Consider the following 13,961-nt stretch of genomic DNA (forward strand, 5'->3'; position numbering starts at 1 on the left):
TACGGGATCGCGACTGATTTCGCAACTTCGTCTTTAAATACTACGCCCTGAATGAAAAGAATGGTCGGTCAACCAGTCTAAACTTGAAGGGAAGCCCTCGTTGATCCGAGGCGTGTTCCAACTGTTCCTAAAAAGATCCAGATGTGCCCAGATCCTTTCGGGGGGGGGTGCACTGTAACTCTGTAACTTGAGCGGTCTAATTAATTGAATGGGAAAAAAAAAACGTGAACAATGTATCACAGCCCAGTATAATAGTTGCCCTTCCTTCCTCGCCTGGCTTTGTTAATCTCCCCCACCTCCTCCACAACCCCACCCCAGTGAATTGTGTTTCGGCTGTAGCTCTTCTGCCACATCGCCTCTCTCCTCCGGCTCTCTGACACTGGAGGTGGAATCTCGCGTCGCCCTGCGCGTTTCCAGGGAGTGGGTGGACTTGGGAGCGGAGCCAGGCTGTGCTTGGGAGAGCTATGGCACGTTGAGAGAGAGAGAGAGAGGGAGGGGGAGAGAGAGAGAGAAGGAAAGAGAGGGAGAGAGAAAAGTTTTAACTGTTAAACTTTGCAGGGCAACTTCGGCAGATATTGAAATCAAGGGAAAGAAAACTCCAAATGGCGGATCAGGTAGGGGATAATACGATCCACATGTTGCCGGTTTTCAAAAGGTTTTGCCTGGTTTTGCAAAGTATCTACAGTTTGTAAAGCCAGTAGGAGCGGTCGTGTAGGTAAAAAGGATAACCGTAAAGGGGAAAAAAAGTAAATCTGCATAACTGAGTAAAGCTGTAGATCTAGACGCAGTTATTTTACTTATTGTGTGTGTATTTTACCAATTAAGTAAGCTATTGCTATAACGCAGTTAGCGTTGCAGTGTTGTGATCACTGAGCCTAGACACTCGAAACGCGTGGAAACACCTTTCAAGTTACAGAAGGGCGTTGATCGTCTTGAAAATGGGAAATGTAATTTTGGAAGGTAAAATTTACAAATGACACTCTTAACTCCTTTTTAATAATAAACTTTTTTGCTGCAGCAAGAAACATCGAAAACTAGGTGGTATTTGATTTATTGTTCTGTAGGTCTTATTTTTAATACATATCCTAACGCCGTCCCTTGTACGCCGATGGTCAAAGTTTGAGGCGCTGTTGGATTTTAAAATATTTCGGAATCAACAGTACCCCGAAACTCGAGTCGATCAGCGAGATCAGGGGCTAGGACGTTAAATGGATTTAGTCCGGATGAATTTCTGCGCCTTTCTCTTGATCCACTGTGTTGTCCTTAGACTTAAACTGCAATCACGGGAACTCAATCAGCGCTTTGCTTTCGCAGACAGACGCTTGTCAGGGATAATATGCTCTTGTCCAGCAAAGAGGAAAGGGAGTTGGACTTCGTGCTCTGCTGTGCAGAAAAAAAAAATTCGCCCGCTCGCCAGCTTTGTTTCCACGTTGATGGAAAAGACAGCGCTTGGCTTTTTTTTGTGCTGTAACTTAAGTAGACCCCCACCTTTTTTACTTTTTACGGTTTAATCAGTCCATGCGAGACCTGGGCTTTAATTATTAAAATGTTCCCCCAGGGAAATAATGCTGTGACATGCTAGAATTGCTCGTTTTTAAACCTCCCCCTGAGCTCTTCTGGTTAGAAATACCGTATGTAATAAATGATCGACCGTAGTGGGGGGGATAGTCCAGTATCTCGAAGTTCTGTCGTTCGCTTTTTATATATTTAAAGCGAGATAAATATCAGTCAAAACAGACTCCTTCTATTATCGGGAGATAAACTTTGAGGGGACTCTCCCACAGGATGGATCCGCCCTGCCCTGCCCTGCCCAGTCAGTTCCTAGGTGGAAAACTGCTGGAATAACATTGAAAGTAGTGTAATGCACTACCACAAGCTATGGTATATTATAGTTATAGTGAACTACAAAGCACCATAGTAAAATAAGGTATACTATGATAAATTATAAAACACCAGGGTGAACCGCTATACTGTGTGCTATAAACTCTAATATAGCATAACAGTGGTTTGCCGTGATAAGGTTAACTGTAGTATTCTGTTTTAACTGTAATTCATCACAGGAAACTGTGACATTGTATAATTAATTTTGGGAAAACCTGGTATGCGTTTACAAAATTAAACAGATGCTGGTGAACTCCCACGACGCTTGCTATAAAACCGTTTTACTTTATGGTAATCATGACAATATGGTATACTGTAATACACCATAATACAGTGTGATGAATTGTTTGTTATAATGAACACTTCTATACCCTGGTAAAATGTGGTATACAGAAATAAAATGCTGCATATTCTATTCCCTTTCTCATTAGTAAAGTCTCGGTGTTCAGCAGGGAGTTTGTCCCGTTCAGATCCTCTTGAGTGCCGACACAAAACAGCTCAGATTCCACCAGGTGCTCTTGAGAATGTTGCAAGAACTGTTTGCTCGTCTTGTGTGTCACAAATGGAGCTCCAGGGAGTTAGTCAGAATGTCATCATTACTCCTGCTAGTTCCTGACTTGCCCCACTGAGTTGCCCAACTGGATTCTGGAGCTGCTGCTACACCCTGAAGACAAACACCTCACAGACTCTAACAAACAGAGCTCTGTCTTATTACTCTCCTCTCTCCGCAATCTGCCTGGATCCCTCAACAGACAAGCAGATGAGGTTCCGAGATAAATGCTCTCCGCTTCTGTGAAAAGGGTCTAATTTTTGTTGATAATTGTTCTTCGGCGGCTTTGTTTTGTACAGTTATTTTCACAGCGTCAGTCTATAACTTGAAGCACTACACAACCGAAAACATTTAAATAATCATGCAAAGCATGGTAATAAAAGAACCAGTAGGATGAAATAGGTGTGTTAAGCAAATTACAGTACGTGAAAGAGGAGAAACATTTGAAAAAGACCGTGCTTAAGCAGTTGGTTTAAGGATATGATTAGAAAAAAAAAAGAGCTTTCTGCAATGTAATTTTAACAGGGTTTGTGCCAGATGCATTTACTAGAGCCTAATAATAAATATGCTGTGTTGTGTTTTCTGCCACAAACAGAAATGTAAGTTTAGTTTTTTGGATCCTGATCTTGTTGCAACAGCAATGCTCTTATTTTGAAATCCCAGGCTGAATTCCTCAGATTCTCTCATTTATATCCTCTCCTCTCAAACCCCCGTCTTTTAGCACAGTGTCTGCTGAAGCAGCTGCATTCATACAGCCTTTAATGTTTCCTTTCAGGGGTTTGTGCTGAGCTGGAGAGACTCTCCTTTAAATCTTCTTGTCCTCATTGTCCACTCGTCATTTCTCGGCTTCATTTGGACTCGCCCGATCTTAATTTGTTTTTTTTTTTTATTCGCAGCAGGGCTTGGTAAGTGCTTAGCAAGCCTTGCAAGTCTAGGCACCACTGTCTGGAATTGGAGCTTTGTCATTGCTGCTCTGGATTCAGTGCAAAAAAAAGGGGCAACAAAACTAACTTCTGGTCTCAAACAAATTACACAGATGGGGATTAATCTGCTTCAGTTTTTGGACAACGGTGACTAAAAGAATCCTGAATAGACAAACTGAACATCCTTCAGTTAGTCCAAGAAAGTTGAAGTACCTCTTTAGTTTAAGAGTAAGACCAGATAGGACAAAGTCTACAAATGGAAATGGGGAAAGAGCCTATTTAGAGCTGAATTCGGGAAGAGTGGCTTTACACAATATGTATGGGAGTCTGGAACAAGCCATGTTGTTGAAGAAGATTCTGTGGAATCTGTCAATAAATAGCAGGACAGAATCCTTAGTTTGAGAACTTGCTTGAAATGACAAATGGGCTCTCTCCCTTTTCTAACCTTGCTTAAGTACTAACAAGTTGACTGTGATTGATTGAAACATGATTCAATTTTATTTTTACAAAGATAGCATGGTTCTTTCTGATGGACAGGATTTTTAGTATTTTTGGACACAACACCAGGGCTGTGTGCATCTACCGTATGTTCCTCAATAATACAGGTATGGGTCATTTTGCTCTTGATAGCCGATGCCAGTAAACTGATGATAAGCCTTTTCATTTATGAAAATACATATTATATTCTATAAAATACATTTTGAAACTGAAGATGGTTTTGAATTCTGACATTCCAGTTGAACAAAGTACACTCATGCTGATCAATAGCTAAAGGTTTAAAAGTGTTTACATGCATGAGTATTCAGAAACGTCTCTACAGTGTCTGCTTCCCCTCTCTAGTTGCTACTAATGAAAGAATTCAGAAATTAAGGTAGACCCACTTTGCAATGTAAATGGCCATGCCAGTAGACCTGAACATTTTCCAACAACCTTAATTTGAATTTGGAGAGATCTTTGTTGCCAAAGTCACTGATAATTCATCAAGTTCATAGCTTGACATAAAGGGTGAATTTACTCAGCATGACTTGGCAGTGATCAACGTAGCTTCTCTGTCCAGCTGTGGGGCTTTGCATACAGTTATGAAGGTAACCTTGGGAACACAAAGGCGTGTCGTGGCCTCTTCCCAGGATAATTAGATCCTTGAGATCCAGAATCACGTGAGGATTTCCCCAGCTGAAATGGGGTGTCTTCCTTCAGTAAATATACATCCTAATTGTCCTGCATCCTAAACCCAGTTTAAGTATGTTTGAGTATTTCTGACTGCTTTAAGTGCAGTTCAAAGTGTAGACAAAGGGAGGTCATTGAGCTTACTTTGATCATGTGATAAGAAGATAATTAGCAACAGGTAAATGATCCTAAAATCTTGTCTTGCAAATAATTCTTAGGTCATTGACTCGTTTGTTCATGTTCCTTCAATCACAGTATAAGTATACAGTCCTGAAGTATTGAGTTCAGGATTCTTTCAGGACAAAAATGCTATTAAAGCCCTTCTCCTTAGGTAATCCTTCTTACTGAACATCTCTAATGGATATCAAACACATATTTTTATACAGTCAACAGATACAAATGCACATAGCCCTTGATGAGTCTTGATTTGGACTACTCGAGTAATGCGATTAGATGATTATAAGCTAGAAGAAATTAGCCCCAAACATACTGAGGATAATTCTGGCAGAGCTTGGTTTCTGGAGATCAGGTTGAAGGCAGAATGTTATGCAGAGTGAGCAGGCATAGTCGTTGGGGAGTTAACTAAAACTGGAATGAAGAAATCGCTCTTGAAAGGCAGACAAAGGGGATTAAAGGAAATTGCCATTTACGAGATATTTGTGCTGAGGTTAGATGTTCCAGCCCAGTTCCTAAGGAAACCTCAGGGCTGTGTTACTCATCAGCACAGTGGCCCTGGGATGCCTACCTCTAAATGAAGGTTTGCTCATCACTTTGTTTCTCATTGCTGCATCTTTCGCACTGCAGGGCAGGAATGGGGGTATGATGAGCTACCCGAGAACAGATATACAGGTCTCAGGCTTCTATGTACTTTGAGAAATGTCTGAGAAATTTTGATTTGGAGGAAGTCTCCAAATCAAAATATGCCAGTGCTAAGAAATAGATTGAATCACATCAGAAGTAGTGCTCAGTATTATAGGATCATTTATTTGGCATGAAAGGATACAGCTCATGGGGCTCTCAAAAAGGTACAAAAGAGCTTGTGAAAAATATCTAAATGCATACTGTGCTTTAAGAGTTCAATGACCTGAAACACAAGATACAGACTTGAGATGAAGAGGAACAATAATATAACAAAAATAGACACACTGATGCACAAAACTAATCAAAAACCTTAATTTTCCTTATAAGAATTCAGAGATAGACTACAGGCTGCCATATACAATATTGTGATCAGGGTCTATGAACAAATTAAAGGCAGATTATCCTTCATAATGGGCTTCATTCATGCTGTAATCTTCCCTTTTTACCAACGTTAGTTATTAATTATTATAAAGTTGTCTTACAAAAAAAACCTCTGTCTTAGTTAAAACCCAGTTTGTTTCTTCAAACTGGTTTTAGGATTATCTTCTTTTATGTGAAATTCTGTCTCATGCCCTGTCCTTATGGAAAATTGATGGGCTAAACTGTGTAGCTGATGCTGGTCTGTGATTCTACCTGTTGTGTGAAGGTGAACTGTTAACAGCCTCTACGTATTTTACTGAAATAGATGTGACAGCTGTGTGCTCCTCTCCTCTTGCTATTTTAAATGCAGTGCCTGAGAACGTCTTAAAGCCATCAGGAAAATGAGGCGGTTATTGCTACGGGGATCTTATATGCATCTAATTTCCAAATTAAATGCAGCCCTTTCTGCAAGAGTCTCTAATTCTCAGTTTCAGCCTCGTTTGGCATCTTTGAGAGCCTGGATTTTTAATGTTACTGAGTCTGCGCGTTTTCCCAAAATCTAACGGGTAATTTGATTCCATTTTTTTATTGAGTTGAGAATCTTACACACCACCTAGAAAAAGCTTTAGGTATTTTACCATTGGCAGCTCTGTTTTTCCTTTTCTCTTAGCCGATGTAATGAAATGCTTGTGTGGCTGATTAAAAACAGCAGCAAATTTAGGCAGTCAATAATCTGCCTGTTTTGACAGATTTCCAGTAGTTCCTGTGACTGTGTTTTGTTTTCTTCAACATGGTACAGTATAATCAATTTCTTTTGGACTGAGTCATTTCTTTTCACAAAGAGTTATAGATATCAGGAACAATATACAGAGTACCATGTTATCTTGTTGTAGATACTTATTTTTGGTTTCTTTCAAGAAATGGTTAGATGCAATCAATTACCTACTGGAAACCAAATCAACTAGATTGAGCAAATGTCCTCTTTACATCAGCAATTAATCTTAAATTTATTTTGGTCTCAAGCTTCAGAAAACGGGGAATTCCAATATGTACACACCCTTCTACATGTGACATCTATATCGCATTATTGTCATGGCTGTCTTAATTACAAACATGATCACAGACATTTGAGCAGAAAATTGTGGGCTTCCTGTGTAGTTCATTTACCCTTTGCTTTTCTGGATCCTAGTAGCTAATTGATCCCATAAACACAGCCAGTCTTTCCTGGAATTCCAGGATTCCAGAGAGTGGACTCTGACAAAAAGACAGCACTTGAATTGATTGCTTTCACAGTCCTCTCCGGGATTAAAGAGATTCTGTTACTTCAGATGAATTCTTTGGTGAACTCCTGATCATGTTAGGTTCCAATGCGTAATTGTTTTATTAATTGCTTTCTGTTTAGAGAGCAGTAACTTTTGGTTGAGGTCACTCACACAGTCAGCAGCAGCCTAGCTTCCTTGACTGAAGAAGTCCCCTGGAATTTGACATTCTTCCTTAAAGTAAGAACCCTAATCCCAGAATTCCCACTGCTGGCAGAAATGGAGTAGCTTCCAGTCCTACTGAGGAAGGAAACCCAATAAAACTGCAGCCTAGTATGTGATTTCCTGTCACAGCCTGAGAAACCTCAGGCTGGCTCTCCACAATGTTTTATGTGATGTGTGTGTATATGTATATATGCAATGATATGTTTATACAGTAACTGTTGTGTTAATGGTATTCTTCGGTCATGCCAAAAAAACGCCCATTGAATTGAATTGACTAGTAAAAAGCAGGAGTGATACCTCTGAGTCACAGTGCAGCAGTGCTGTTCCGGATCTGGGTCCAAACCCAGAGCAAACAGCCCTTCCACCCAGTGCTGAACCCAGGTCTGTTTACCTGCCTTGATTAACACAGGCTCAGAGATGGATGAGAAGATACAGTCTTATTATTTAACTGAGCCTTTTACTTCAAGCCATCAGGAAAATGAGGCAGTTGTTTTTACAGGAATCTTACACAAAACTACTTTAGAAAGACTCCGGTGTAATGTTTTCTGGTTCCCCAGGTTATACTGTGCCTAGGCTAGTCGTTTCTCATTTCGGTTTCTCATTTCGTTTGCGTCTGTGCTTTCACCGTGGCTTCACCGTTCTCTGATGCACTTTTGTTCATGCTTTCGCTGTCATTAAGGCCCTCTGCTGTACCGGGCTGTGCCTTTGTCATGCTGGCTCCCAGTGCACTGCTGCAGGACCAGCTGTAGGTCCTGTGAGTCCGACCCAAGATGGAGTTCCCTGATTTGCTCTCTCTTCCCCCCCCTCCCTCCTCCAGCAGAAGCCCTCAGACCTGGAGAATGCCATTAACACTCTGGTGACTGAGTTCCACAATGCCGCGGGCTCCAATGGCACGACCCTGAAGACTGAGGAGTTCAAGAGCCTGCTGTCCAGCCAGCTTCCCAACCTGGTGAAGGTGAGCTGCCTGAGCTTGCCCGGGTGTCCGAGTGCCCGCCGGTGTGCCCGAGCACTGCCGTACATATACAAGAAAACCCCATCGCAGTGGCGTGTTCTCACAACGGCTTTCATACTGGGTCCACTTTCATTTGAATGGGCAGAGAAAAGCAAATACCAAGCAGAGTGAGAGGGTTTGTGAGACAGGCAGGCAGAGGACTAGAAGCGAGGGTGAGTGTGTACTGAGTGCATGCTCAGGGTGTGGCTGCAAGTCATTCTTCCTGTAGGCGCGGCCCAGCCAGGTGCCTGAGAGAGAGAGCGAGGGCGTGGAAGAGAGAGAGGGAGACAGAGCCGTGAGCCGTGTGTCATTTAGAAAAGCTGGCTGCCTTTCAGAGCTACTCAAAAATGTGTGGGAAGAACATGTACCTCCAACTCCTGAATTAGTACTCTTTGGATGATCAGAGGCAGCGCTCAGACTAGCAGAGGAAAACAGCACTGATGTTGTTCACAAAGGGTGTGGCCAAAATAAAAAATGTTCTTGAAGAATGACAACCTGTTCTTGTACCCTATTTCAAGACCTACTGTAGATCAATGAGATGATTTAATCAATTACAAGATCCATTTCTATAGGACAGGCACTCCCATAGGGTATGCCTGTCCTGTAGAAATATGCCAATATGCCTTTTGTTCCTATAAATGAAATGACTGGAAACCTCACAGATTTTCATAGCATCCATTTAACTTGTATCATCATTTCCAGATGGGTCTGTATTGTCCTGAGATACAGTGCATTACAACACCAAAGTCAAATGCATGCAAACTCAATACATGCATGCATGGAAAACATTTATTGCAAAGTACTTATCATTCAGATGAATGTCATGAGAGGGGCCTATGCAGTATGGAGGTGTGAGGACTGTCACTGGGGACAGACAGGCTGTGTGAGTGGGACAGGAAAGGTTCTGTCACGGGGGACAATCTGTTACACTGTGGGGTTGTGAGAGCTCTGTCCTAGGGGACAGATTGTTACCATGCAGCTGCAAGTACTCTGGAAGACAGTCTGAAGAGCTGTGAAGTTCACTGCCAGTGCAGCATGGGGACTGAACTTGCTGTTGGGTCACAAGGTCTCTGTCAGTGGGGATAGAATGCCTGTCCCGTTTCTTATTTCTGTGGTCACAGTCTTTGTAGTTTGATTTTTATGACATAAACTATTGTAATATCCAATAACTAAAAAAATGTGTTCTGTAAAATCTGTTATGCATACAGTGTATCTTACGCAAAGTAGCATGCAAAAGTATTCAGACTCTTGCACAGTTTTCACACGTGGTTGCTTTGTAGTCGGGACTCTTTTGAAGCAGCCGTATTTGTTATATACACTATCTACTCCACACATTCAAAGCAAGAAACGAAAATGGAGGAATAAATAGATAATATATAAAACAGAAATGTCATGATTGGATGAGTATTCAAAAATTAAGGTGCACAAAATGACTTTTAACACGGCACACAATTAGTTGAATGTGCAATAATGTTGGTTCACCTGACTTCAGAATACTATAAATACTACTGTCTCTGTACAGTCAGTGAGTCAGGTTGTGAATATCAAGCAGTGATTCAACCATGAAGACTGATGAGTTTTCAAAACGCAGGCATAAAGCTGCATAAAAGCATAGACTACAAGAAAGATGAAACAACAGGAGACTCTTAACATTTCTATGACTATAATGAAGAAGATTATTCAGACGTGGAACCCAAACAGGTCCTAGACCAGGGTGTCCCTCCAAACTGAGAAGCTGAGCAAGAGGACACGGGCAAGGGATGTGCCCTGTGGTCAACGACTGTGAAAGAGCTACGGAGTTCAGTGGGTGAGACGGATGAAAATGTCCATGGGAACTGAATGTCCAAATATCGATAGCAGTGGAAAATAAATGTCTTGTTTCATGGACAAACTTACTGTTTGAAATGAAGTTTTACAAAAGTGCAATGCCACTCGTCTGCCCTCCTTTCCTTTGTGAAATTCAAATATTATCCATGCTGTTCTGCCTTTATTCCATTTTAAAAAATGACAGCAAAAACATCAAACAATATTGCACTATTTTAATGAGGATTGTACTGTATAATAAACCTTTTGTCTGGTGTGAATGGAGAAAAGTTTACAGTGCATATCCTAGTCTAACGTCTAACATACTAGTACTAAAAACACATAGTATACTTGTGAGTTTTCAGTGCAAACCTCCAATGGAAAAATCTTAAACTGAGTTACACTTCAAATGACAGCAATGTCAAAGCACTTTAAAATACCACTCGCCTAATACACTGAATAGAAGTGAACATCAAAAAAAAAATCAAGCATAGCAAATAAGCATAACTCCTGTCCCACAAGTAAAGCATAACTACACTGTATGTCCATCAATTTCAGGAAATGCTCATGCAATTTACAGAAGACAGGGATTATGTACTGATGCAGAGTATTTTATTGTACATAGAAATAGTGAGCTGTATAAAAATAATCTCCCTTTATTCCTTAAAAATGGCCATTCACTTTTTGTGCGATGCTTATGGTAATCTCTATATCTAACATTTAGACATCCGTCCACTAGAGGGAGACAGAGCACCGTTTCAAATACTCTTTACCTGACGACTATCTCAGCCCACCATCAGAATTTCTGTTATATTCCATATGTAGGGTCTCGAGATCTGCAGAATGCTTTTGCAAATAGCCAAATTAAAAAAAACAACCAAGTCCACGTTAATACTCTTGCATAATGTATTATAGAATATCGTATTTATGGTTAGACGACATACGTAATTCTCCCATGTATGATAAAGTACTAACGCTTGGGTTTACATTTATAAAAAATAACATCTACTAAAACAAACAATGCTGATCACAAGGGTACAGTGAATAGCTATAATAAATGAGAATCCCCCCTCTGCCTCCAGCCTGCACTTGCTTTCTCTGCCTCCGTGATTATCAAGCCGCTCTGTAGTGAAACGGGACATGAAAGTGTCGCAGAGCCTGCAAAGTCGTCTGCAGGACTGTCACTCCTCATGCTGCTGACACAGAATCGGCATGGTTCAGTACAGTATAAAAACAAGCCCACACTAAGGTCCGGTGGCGAATACTTGGGCGGGAGGCATGGGGAGAGGCTCGCTCCATTAGTTAGATTCATGTGACGACCCCGGTCTGTTGGGTTGCTAATTTGAAACATATGCTTCATCCCAGTCTGCTGTTCTTCCAATCAAGCTCCGTCAGCCACACAGAATCGCGAATAAGCGATTTTGTGTTCAAATGTTTAGCTCTCTGATGTCGAGAACCTACTGTACGGTCATTTAAATACTCCTGAGATTCTGTCTGTGAGAAATGTAATCAAAAGCCTTCCTTCAAATCTAAACACATGATGTCACGTGCACTGTGTATTCAGAATTGCTGTTGTTCAAAGACCTCTAGAAAGAATGCCAAAAAAGTGAATGCATCCCCATTAAGTCCAGTGGGGGGGAATACAGATTAATCACATTCGGATTGTCACTGTAAGATCAAATAAACTTTTCTGAAGGGAGAATTTCTCCTTACCTTTGCAAATGGAGAAACAAGAAAGGTTTTCAAAATGAAAATACCTCAGTCATCTTGCTGGTGCTTGTATAGAGGCTAGATTGGCAACTTGCTGTACTGTGAGTAGTTAAACCACACCAGTGCTCTGCAGGTGATAGTACTTTCCAATATCCATTTTTCGCAAAACAAAAAGGTTATCAAAACTCACCCCAAAAAAGAGCAAAGAGATTACTCTCTGTAGTCATTGCTCGGTCTTTTGCTGGCTAATAAGAATCTTGTGCCAAAGAGGGTCCAGTCATTTGTGTCAACTAGTCTCTTTTTCCTGCAGAACTCCGGTGATGACCAGGCTGTGGCAGAGCTGCTGAAGACTATGAATGTCAAGGACAGTGAGGGAATCACCTTCAAGGAGTTCTGGGGGCTGATCCAGCAACTGGCTGGTGCCCAAGAAGGCTTGACCAGTCACCAGAAATCTGTCAAGTGCAGCTGCCTGCTCTTATAAAACCTGGCTCGCAGGAACGGAGCTCTAACCAGAGCCCCTGAAGCTGTTTGTGCCAAGCAAGAAGGTCTATCCCATCCCCACCTCCCTTATAACCACTCCCAATAGAGAACACAGAGCTAGCACTGCACTCCAGAGTCATCCCAAGAGCAAAGAGAAAAAAGCTGAGCCTCAGAACTGAAATGACCTCAGACTCAACCCAGTGGTCCTTGTTTTATACTGTGGTATATGGTGTGCAAACCTTTCACTCTTAAGCACATTCATTAGATGAGCAATTAGCCTACAGTCCATTTGCCGGGTAAATCAGGCCTGCAGTCTGACATAACTGAGGTGCTGATGTGTTAATGAGAGAAACTCATCAGTTAGAATCAATAAGGAACAAGAATTCAGTGCTGCTGCTGTCATTTAGCAGAACGACAGAATGTACTGTCCGTGAATGTTCTGATAACTCAATGTATTTTTTCTTTCATCGGCATGATATACTTCCAGACATAGATATTAATTCCTGTCTTACAGTCAAGACAAATCTGTCCATCTGCACATCTCCAATGAGAGACTGAAAAAAGAAATTCTTATATCATTCATGTTAAAGAACATTCCGCTTAGTTGTTTTCATACACACTTCTGGAATAAAACCATTTGTTTAAAAAAATGCCTGTGCTTGATTTAAAAATTAAACTTGATTACTGCTATGTTCAAACCTGAAATCCTTTCCAAATGTATCATCACATAATCCTATTTCCTCATTAGACTGACAAACCAAGACACACACGTGATTAGTGCAGAGAGCTCAGATTTGAGACACCTAAGAATCTGAAATCCCTTCGTACTTGTTGGTTCTATTGCATTGATTCAGACATGAAATGTCTTGGTTCACTATAATGAGATTTTATGCAAAAGCCCTCCCCTTCAGCCTTCCTTCCACGCAAAGAGTGGTTTGGCGTCGTTTTTCTGATGTCCTAACTACGGTGAATAACTTAACTACAGTACTATGTCATGGCGTTTGGTTACACGCGTGAATAAATGGGTGGGAGAATCAATTCCCTGCTAGACCACCAGAGGGAGCTGAAGAAACAGACTGGTGAGTGGCTTACTGTTTCCTGAGCTGTATCTTGACTCTGCGCCTAAGCAAAGTTTTGGCTTTAGTTGAGGTGGGTGAACGTGAGCTGCAACAAACAAGGAAACGTATTCATAACTATTTGCAAATCCGCTTTTTCATCCTCTTGGCGGTGTGGTGCGGTCTCCTACCGAAACATGGAGGCGCTGCTCTCTTCTTAGTTCAACAGAGGGCAGAATAATACTTTCAGTAGCGTAACAGCTTGTAAAATAGTGCACGGGTGTGGTAAAATACAGGCGTTCTCACGAGCGAAACATTTTTTTTTGCCTAACCGAAATACGTCTGTGTACACTGTAATAAACCTAAAGCCAGGTTTACTTTTTCCGTAAGTGGATTTTGTTGGCGTGCGATTAAAATGCATTTAGTCTTACGTGACTCAAAAGTTTTTTTTCTGCGTATGAGAAAAAACTAGAGCTTACAGTATATCCTTGAAAGCGTAGAGCACGCTAGCAAAGTTCCTTTAAAGAAAAGTGCTAGGTACCGCCAGTGAGCTACTCGGATGGATTGGGTAGCCTGGAAAAGGTGACTGCCAGATTCATAGTGAGGCAAGTTCAATGTCTGAATAAAAGTAGGGGAACTAAATTATACCGACAGGGACGGATAGACAATGTAGCACTTGGCCACAGCTGATTGCCA

General features: G+C 41.3%; 1 protein-coding gene across 2 annotated transcripts; it reads left to right on the plus strand.

Annotated features, from left to right (window-relative positions):
- Positions 1 to 430: 430 nt before the first annotated feature.
- On the plus strand, positions 431 to 12,860 carry LOC102692314 (protein S100-A13-like). Of its 2 annotated transcripts, none has more exons than XM_006641668.3 (3): positions 431 to 614; positions 8,044 to 8,181; positions 12,041 to 12,860. In XM_006641668.3, the coding sequence occupies exons 1-3, from the start codon at positions 603 to 605 to the stop codon at positions 12,209 to 12,211; spliced, it is 321 nt and encodes a 106-aa protein (XP_006641731.1). In that variant the 5' UTR covers positions 431 to 602; the 3' UTR covers positions 12,212 to 12,860. The 2 variants fall into 2 exon arrangements, with proteins under 2 accessions (XP_006641731.1, XP_015192028.1); XM_015336542.2 differs by having other exon boundaries at positions 8,047 to 8,181.
- The last annotated feature ends 1,101 nt before the right edge of the window (positions 12,861 to 13,961 follow it).

Source organism: Lepisosteus oculatus, chromosome 27, assembly GCF_040954835.1.
Source record: "Lepisosteus oculatus isolate fLepOcu1 chromosome 27, fLepOcu1.hap2, whole genome shotgun sequence".
Classification (NCBI taxonomy): domain Eukaryota; kingdom Metazoa; phylum Chordata; class Actinopteri; order Semionotiformes; family Lepisosteidae; genus Lepisosteus; species Lepisosteus oculatus.